A 9307-nucleotide genomic window follows, 5' to 3' on the forward strand; every position below is an offset into this window, starting at 1 on the left:
GTATTAGCTATCTTAGATGCTGATACTCATTGTTTGTCTAATGGGATTAATCATAAACTGATCAATCGATAAATGATATAAAAAAAAAATATTTTTGCAGATTAGCCAAAAAAGTAGTCACATCAGTGAATATTATTAATTCACTTTTAATTCAATGCTTATAAAAATCCGAAATTCTCTGATCGAGATGATTAAAATATATCTTTCTTGAAAATTATAATTGACTACGAAAAAAATAATTAAAAATATTAACAGAAAAATCATACAAATTTAAATTATTCCGGATAAATTTAAAAAAAATAGTACTACTGCTCTCAAATCTTGTACAAAGTAATCCTTAATTATATGTCATTTTATGTTTCTTAAATTTCTTTCTTAATTCACACCTCATGAACAGTATTATTACATATAATCAAGAATTATCTTGTAAACTTAATATTTTTTGAATTTTTATCTATTTCTCTGATTTTCGTTATGATTCGTTATAAGCTATTAACAAACATAGCTTTCTTAGTATATATCTAATATATATATATATATATATATATATATATATATATATATATATACATATACATATATATATAAAATAAACACGAAAAGTTTTATGTGAAAATATAACATGTACTTATATGATCATCTATGTTACAATATATATGTATAAATAGCTTATTAATAATTTTCATTATTTTGCATATTACATAATTATATAATATCAGACCTCTTGACGCACCAAGATTTTGATTTAATCTTTAAACCGCCGTGTTCATTCATTATATTGCTATTCCCTATTGCTCATAATTAACAAATGAGCATTATGCAAGTGCTTTTATGCACAGCGGTAAAATCATTTAAGAACTGCCATTGGCTTTGGCGACTTCATACATCGCGTCCGAGTTTTATTCCTCGCAACGCAGTGTGTGTCTTAATAATAACATTATAAGTGCTTATGTACATGTGAATCATTTACTTTTACATGTTTCACCCTGTACAATTCAAAATCTTCAATGTAAAGTTAATAAAAAGATGTTCCAAAACGGTTATATACAAATTTCCAGGATTACTCCGAATTATAAGAATTTCTGGAACAACCTGCATTAGAACGAGGATGTTGATATCAAGTTTACAAAATTCTATCGCATTACAAAAATTATTCTTAATATCAAGATAATCAAGACGTTAATCAATGGCCTCAAAATAAAATAAAATTCAACTTTTATGAAATAATTATCTAGTACATATGAAATCCTTACATGCAAAACATAATCGAGTAATATCTTTTTCTAAAACTTGGTCTTAAATAATCTGAAAACAATCCATTTGGTATGTAAAATATATAGTAAAGTGGACAGCCTTATTTCCGTGTTTCATGAAGCACCTTTAAGAGATTGTGCAAGCGCTCTGCGGCGATGTATCCTCCGTGACATTGAGATTATTATTATAACTTCCATGAAATACTGACTCTTCGACAGTCAAGAGTGATTCGTGCGAGCGTTCCTCTTCGAGCGGAGCTGTATTGGAAGCATGACTGATCGAAGAGTGTCTCGAACGAGAGAGAGTACCGCGCTGGTTGCTGCTAGCGGATGGAGCCGGACTTGGAGAAGGACTTTCTGGTATTTGTTCTTGTTCCTGTTGTTGCTTAATTATTATTAGTCGATTCAACAACAATATCTGACTTTGGATGTTTGACATAAAAGGACGGTATCCTAAACTGAAATCAGAATGTTAAAAATCAGAATGAATCTTTATAATTAAATTGTAAAAATTGTAATAAATTTAACAGTAAGATTAAATAAATATCGTAATTATAATTTAAACTTTATAAGTCACTTATTTAGATGAAAAAATATCTTCGCAAAAAATAAATAAACTTCGAGTTTATTAAAATAAATAGTTTTAATTTTCAACATTTAAAAAATATTGTATTTAATATATACACATTGTAAAGATATATATATGTGATAATGTACACATACCATTCCGAATGAGACCATTTGGTTAAAGTAAGCAATCCATCTCTTAGATTAATTATAGAATCGAAAGTTTGCATTGGTGCATGTGCTGTTCTGATAGTTCTAGCCATGGCCGCTGCATCTCGAAGGACGGTAGCTACAACCGCAGCCCATCCTAGACAACTGCCTTCAAGAAACAATTGTAGTAAATACCTGTAAAATAAAGTCAATAAAGATATATAAGACATAAAATACTAATTTTTTAATAACAATAAGTTAAATAAGACAGTTTAACTTAAATATTATAAATAAATCAAATAAGTAAGAGATCGCAAATGAGAGAGCGCAAATAATTGTAGTTCTTAATGTTAAAAAATATTCGTACCTGAGCTGTACTTCTGCTCGACCAATTGGTGCGGAAGTCGAGGCTGGATTGATTTCTGTAGGTCCCACTGACTCTGGTGAGACCCAGCACACAGAGCCAACCATAGATTCTGCATCGTCTCTCCAGATAGTACTAGTATCACTAAGAACACTATTGGCATCTGAAATTATAAATCAAATGTAAAAAATTATTAGTGTACAACAATCTTCCGTTATTTACAAGAATATGCATCTTCTTAAAAAAAAATTTTGTATGAACAGAAATTTTAAGTACTTCAAATAAAGAATATTACGCACCATTTATCAGATTTGGCGTTAATTTGGCTTCCGCGGTTGGAAATTGCGTTTCTAAGCTAGCGACGGGTGAGACCAACGTTGTATACGGTGGCCTACCACTTGGAAGACTAGTATATCCACTGTCAGGTACGTCGACGATCAAGTTCGGAGACAAGGTTTCATCATCGGATATTATGGAGTGTAAAGAAGTGAGGCTAGATCTCCGAAATTTCTGCAGCGTTGGTAATGAAAGCGTCGGATATGGAAATGCAAAGTCTTCATGGACTGCTTTTAACGTGCCTACATAATCATCGATTCTTGCTGCTCTATCACGCTCTCGAGCAAACCACGTCACTAAATGGAAATCAAGACGTGCCGCGAATCTACCCAAATCAATCAAACGGCGAGCTGACAGTAGCCGTCGGGCATGACGTTGCAAGATCACATCAATGAAGAACTCTTCTGCCGATCCTTCCCTAAAAAATTATAAATTTGATTATAATTCAACAACAAAAGAAAATATTTCTGAAAGAAATAGTAATTTATACTACATAAATTAAATTTTATAAACATCTTAAATTAAATATTCACATAACTTTATATACTATTTACTTTGAAACGTAAAAAAAAAGAAATATGAAATACTCACTTATTTTCAGTTTTCTCGCTAGATTTTGCTGTTGGAACCGATTTCTTTCGTCTCATAACAACATTACGGGTTTTCTCTAGCATAGAAGATGGCGCGATGTCTTTCTCGGATTGCACTTTAGGCGTAACTGTAGTACTATAACTGCGGCTTCTCGAAACTTGCATAGTACCCAAGACTAAAGCCAGATCATCCTCATGCGGAGAAAGAGGAGGTGTCTGAGGAGGGCCTACCAGTTTTGCACTACCACTCCACGATGTACGTGGTGATTCCACGTCATTTGGATCTGAATTTGTAAAATAAAAAAATGTAACGTTAATTTTCAGAAAATGGAAAGTTACTAGTTACTCATTTTTAAAACTAAATTTGTTACTTAAAAAGTTAACATTACTCAAAATGATCTGAGTTAATCATATTTATAAAAATTTATAAGATTTACCGATTGCTCTAAGGAATCTCACAAGATCCCTCGACAATTCCCATCTGCCTTGTTCTAGTGCAGCATCTAACAATAACGTGGCGTGCTGCCTACTGACGGAAGATGGCTCTAAATTTTGTAGAATAATTAAATAACTAGCGGCGGTATCGAGCTGCTGACGTTGTAAACAATCTTGCAATAGCTTCTTCGGTGGACCGGCTACGGAGAACAGATACGGCCAAAGTGCGATTTCGGTCTTGCGAGCGCATTGCACGACGGCTCTGGCCCAAACACCGGGAAATTCGCGGATGAATTCCACGACGGACGGTAACTGAGCATCTGGAATAGGGTCCTTGCTCGTCGCTTCCTCCTCGAGGACTTCATGAAGTAACAATTCCAATGAATGCGGGAAATACGGCAACGCGGAGCACGAACGCGCTATTTCCCACGCGTGATAGCCCAAGTTCCGATGTATCAATTGACGTAAAATCTGATGTAAATACACTTGACTCTGAAATATAAAGCCATTATACATTTAAGTAACTAGAGATAAAAATAAATTTTTTAAATTTTATATTAAAAGAAAATTAAAAAAATTAATACCGTAAGCTCCAATAAATTGAAGGGCAGTGAAAAAGGCGAGTTAGTATCTGATGTGAACAACACAGTATCGTTTTCAGCTCCCAGTAGAATCGCGTCTTCGAAGAGTATCGCCAATGGGTAAATGCGCAAGTGAAATGGTAGCATTATCCGCTTGCTCATAAAAGCATGCGCTTTCTCCTGATGATTACGGAATAGAGGCAACCAAACTCGCATGCCATGAGCCCCACAGAACAGCCACAGAGCCTCGGTTAAATGCGGCTTATCCCTTCTTGAACGTGATGGAACCCAAACATTCTCGACGTAGGACGCTAATACTGTTGGTGCGCCGCATGTGAAGAGAATTTCCGAATTATCGGTAGAATGTTCACGTTGAACCATGAGAAGACGTCCAGAGACATTTAACAGGAGACTCTCAGGATGAGGATGACTGCCAGCAGTCTCCGCGCGAATCGAAGTTAAAGTGGCGCTAACTACGCAAGCGGGATGTACGCACAGTCCACTAATGTCCACTGTTTGTATCCTCGTTAACTCGATACCACCGGCTTCTAAAATAATAATACAACCATTTCACTGAATGAAGATCGAATTTTTTCAAAATCAATTTTAAATGAAGAAGCAACCTTATACTTACCCACGTCATTTTGCAACACCATATCGTAGATAATAATTTGAGCATTGGCACAGAAGGTTAAAAGTCTATCTTTCGTCGTATTCAGTAATAGCACCTGCGAGGGCATCCTGACACTTTTGACATAATTATTATCAAGTCGAGTATCGCGTGGGTAAATTCTAATCTCGTCTTTATCGTCTAATATAGAATAACTGCTAGCTATGAGATATCCTTTATGCCATAGCAATCCTCCAGTTACTATAAAGTCTCGTTCTTGACTCTCGTTACCGAATAACTTCCATTTTCTTGAAGGTAAGGAATAATGTGCTAATCCTGTTCGACCGGCCACTGCAAGACTCAAACCTTCACTGTCTATTGCAGTATACTGTAAATACAAATATATGTGAATTACCACATAGTAATAAAAAAAGCTCTTTAAAATCTTTTTCATTAATGTTATGTATTATAGTTAACGAAATTATTTATAATATTACATGTTAATACTACATATCATATTAGGTGTTGGAATTAATTCGTAGCGTTTTACAAGTGATGGGAAGTACTTTCATTAATGTATTTTTTAATGCTCATGTGAAATAAATAACATTCTTTCATTAAAAAACGCTACGAATTAATTCCAACACCTAATATAAAATAATAAAGTTAAATAATATAAAAATTGTTGGTTTACAGTATGTTTTCTTCAAATATACTAATATTGTTATATTATTATACTTATAAATATTATATTTACCCGAATTGGCCAATTGGAACCGCTGTATGCAGTCGGAATAGGCACAACGAGCCATTGTTTGCAACCGGCAAGTGTCTGAAGCATACTGTCGTTGGGCATTTCGGCAGCAAGATGAAAACCCGAGGCGGACGAAGATAATCCGGCTCCTAAATTTAAATATAGTCTATCCTCGCCTTGAAGATACAGATGTCCATGATGGCCCATGCACGGGTTGATAGTCAGAGGACTTTTAGCGAAATCCAATTGAATAAGAGAACGACTTAAATTGGTGGTTTTATTGCCGTTTTCGTTAGTCACTAAAGATCCTGGAGATTCTCGAAGCATCCATAGCTGATAGCCCTCCGCAGACCATTCCATCGTATGAATATGTAGAGGATTATCATGTGTCAGATCTACGCGTAGGCCATAGTCCCATTTCAAGCTACAGAGTAACAGAGCACCAAAGGTGCTCCACAGTGCTAAACCGCCGCCTTCCCAAGCGAGAGCGATTGCACAACTATCGGGTGTCCATCTGAGACACTTGACGCTACCCGGTCGACCTGGATAATCTTTGGAAGATAGACTCAAGGTATGCGACATCTCTAAACCACCAGTTGTCTCATCAACATAATATACAACACCTTCGGAACTGCAAATTAAAATATTTGTAGTTAAAAGCTAACTAATTAGAGAGAATATTACAAATTCAAGAACAACATTATGAAATTAACTTACTTTTGTCTACCAATGGCAATTAGTCGATATTTATGATTAACAGCAGCGCATGTAGCATCATCTACATCCTGAGCCCAGATTCCTTGTACTTGATTAGGATCAAATTTCAAAGATTGAGCAGTGAGAAATGCAGCTTTACCATTATTCAACACGATGGCAAAGCCTCCAACGAGAGGTGAATATTCAATATCAGTAACATAAATGTTATTCTCTGTAAGTGGTACAGCCACTGTGGAAATTTGTTGATCAATACTGAACGGTATACGTCTCAAATCTAAAGAATAGTCGCGATTCATGGTACCGTCCCATTTATGACGTACCACATGGCTAGTTTTGGTTGCTACCATAAGTTCATCTCGTATACAAACTAACGAACTGATCCCACCGTCGATCCAAGCCGACTTTTCCTACAAAATAAATAGGAAAAAATTAAATCACTGTAGTCAGTCCCGATGAACTTAATGATTTAATCAGTTACAAATAATTTACAATTGATTTTTATTTTAAATTTTTCATGTCACACTCGACAATGAGGAATTATCACAAAACTTACGAAACTCAAAACGAGGGATGGAATGACTTCTTTGATAAATAATTCCGCACTATCCCGTTTCAAACTGGTAACTGGTGAATCTCGTTGTTCATAAAGTCCCCGACCCTCTGCACTGTTGTCTGTAAGTTTGTAAAATAACAGGTAGCTATCTGATGTCGCGATAACCAGCATACTCGAGTCTGGTCTCCATTGCACCAAAACGTTCTCACCATGTTGCCACAAAGAATTCGCAGATCGTCTGCTAAATACAATTGGTACACAAGGCTGCAATATATATAAATTGTATTTTAGAAATTATTAAATACAGAAACATTCAAGGAAATTACAAGAAAATGTATGCAGTTTAACATATGCAATAGATTTAACCATATAAGATATGAAGTGAATATACAGGATGTTTTCCAAGAAATAGATGATGTAGTACAATACAGTGAAACATTTTATCTTTATATTATTATCTTTACATTTTTATCTTTACATTAGCAAACAAGGATGTTGTGCTTCACTGTACTCATCTGTTTCTTGCTGAATACAGTCTTAATGAAATCTATGTATATAACGTTTTTGCCTACTAGATAGATTTTATTATGATTGTATTAGTATCCTGGGAAATTTAAATCCATGACTTGGCTAAAACCTGTACAGCACAAATAATTTCAGCAATATTGTAGCAACATCGCAACATTGCAGCAATATTGATGCAAGTCATGCAAGCTTCTGTATCGTATGGGAAAGCAGATTCTTGGCTTAAATTACGTGCCTTGCAGTACCAGATGACAAGGGAGTCCGCGGTGAGAACGGCGAACATAATTTTATCTCTGTTGCACACCACCGCATTTATTTTGCCCTGCTCGCAGGTGTTGAGAACCCGCGGCCATCCTACGGGGAAAAACATGTTTTCCGCGAAAGAGCGTTCCGTCACTCATCACCAGATTTCCCTCATGTTTCGCCTACGTCTCTCTTCGATGCCATGGATTTGACAAGTAAACAGTTCCTAACCTCAACATAGCGAAACTCGGATCAGCTCGGTGGCAAATAGCAATTGAAGCATGGCGACTCGAGTAGATCAAGTAGATACACGTTACAACGTGATGCAACGTTATCGGCGGGTCGATTCCTTACAGCCGCGTTTCCTGTACCTTCCAACAGTATCTTCTCTCTCTTGTTTCTCCCCGCCATCGTCAATGCCCGTATAATACTTTCCATAAATACTTCGACACGTTAAGGGGAGCTTCTGAATTCTAGGTTTTATTATGATGTGCGTTCAATGTTCATGTATTATGACCGATTGTTGATGCTGCATTTGCAGTCGTTCATTCTTACGTAACGCGATTCAATTTTGTAACTCACAATACAAGAGATATTTTGCGATAAACGAAATTCTTGAAAGTGTAATAAATTTTGAGCTGCGCCAAAATTTCTATCTGATTGCAATTTCTTGGTTTTGTCAATCTTTATATACAATTTAAAATCCTCAAAACTATTTCTAAATTTTCCAAAATTGACAAGTATACATCTAGTACATAGTAAAAAATAAAAATAAAATGAGGCGATATCACTAAAACTCCAAGATTGTTCATTATTTCTCTTTTGTTAATAATATTAATAAAACATATCCAATAAAACACCAATAAAACATATCAATGCATGCTATAATTAATGCAATTTTATATATTTGAATATTTATACATCGAGCATACATAGTTTAATTAAATGAAAAAGAAAAAATAGCGAAATTGATTTGACGATATTTTTTCGCATTTAACGAAATATTCTATTATTTAATACACATTAAATATATATGTAATCGCAATTTATTTAGAGACGACAATAGAATATAGTGGATAGTATCTAATCTCGACAAACAGAAATTAATGTTGCAAATTTAAGTAGAAAATATATGTTACTATTGAATATATTGCTAATTATTAATTGTTAACAATTTTGAACGTTTATTTCTGCAGTGCGTTTTTTTTTAATAAATATGGAGTATTTAATGTTTTCGTAAGAATTGTAGAATTAATTAGTTTTGCAATAATTACATTAATTTTTATTTGCATAAACCATGATTAAAAAATCCACTTCTGTATTCTCTCTGAAGCTGCGAGTCTCATACGTACCATTAAATTGCGCTTACGTATATTTTATGTGTTTTCCGAATCTTCATGGAATTTCTGATGTAGCATCCGGACAGGTTATAAGGGAAGACAAGGAGTCGGGTTTGCGTACTGGTGATAGTGAATCACCGACGTCTCGTTTCCGCAGCTTCTTTATTTTCGCTCTTACTCGTCATCGCTGGCATTTATATGTATGTACAGAAAACCGTTAACCAATGTCGTTTGTAGAAAAATCGTGGGGGGATAAAAAGTATCGAGTTATTGTAAAAGTCATCTTGCA

General features: G+C 34.8%; 1 protein-coding gene and 1 long non-coding RNA gene across 2 annotated transcripts; one reads left to right on the forward strand and one right to left on the reverse strand.

Annotated features, from left to right (window-relative positions):
- Positions 1-603: 603 nt before the first annotated feature.
- On the reverse strand, positions 604-7805 carry Rich (guanine nucleotide exchange factor subunit Rich). The gene is made up of 12 exons (XM_011053470.2): positions 7671-7805; positions 6911-7174; positions 6358-6764; positions 5644-6271; positions 4911-5274; positions 4280-4824; positions 3698-4187; positions 3262-3544; positions 2634-3088; positions 2338-2497; positions 1977-2165; positions 604-1711 (listed from the first exon to the last, which is right to left on the reverse strand). Exons 1-12 carry the CDS (start codon positions 7803-7805, stop codon positions 1381-1383), a joined length of 4251 nt encoding a protein of 1416 aa, XP_011051772.1. The 3' UTR covers positions 604-1380.
- On the forward strand, positions 7183-8886 carry LOC147908698 (uncharacterized). Its single transcript, XR_015545964.1, has 2 exons — positions 7183-7701; positions 7768-8886. It is a non-coding gene; the product is annotated as an uncharacterized LOC147908698 (long non-coding RNA).
- Positions 8887-9307: the final 421 nt, after the last annotated feature.

This window comes from Acromyrmex echinatior, chromosome 8, assembly GCF_024713525.1.
Source record: "Acromyrmex echinatior isolate Ae372 chromosome 8, ASM2471352v2, whole genome shotgun sequence".
Lineage (NCBI taxonomy): Eukaryota > Metazoa > Arthropoda > Insecta > Hymenoptera > Formicidae > Acromyrmex > Acromyrmex echinatior.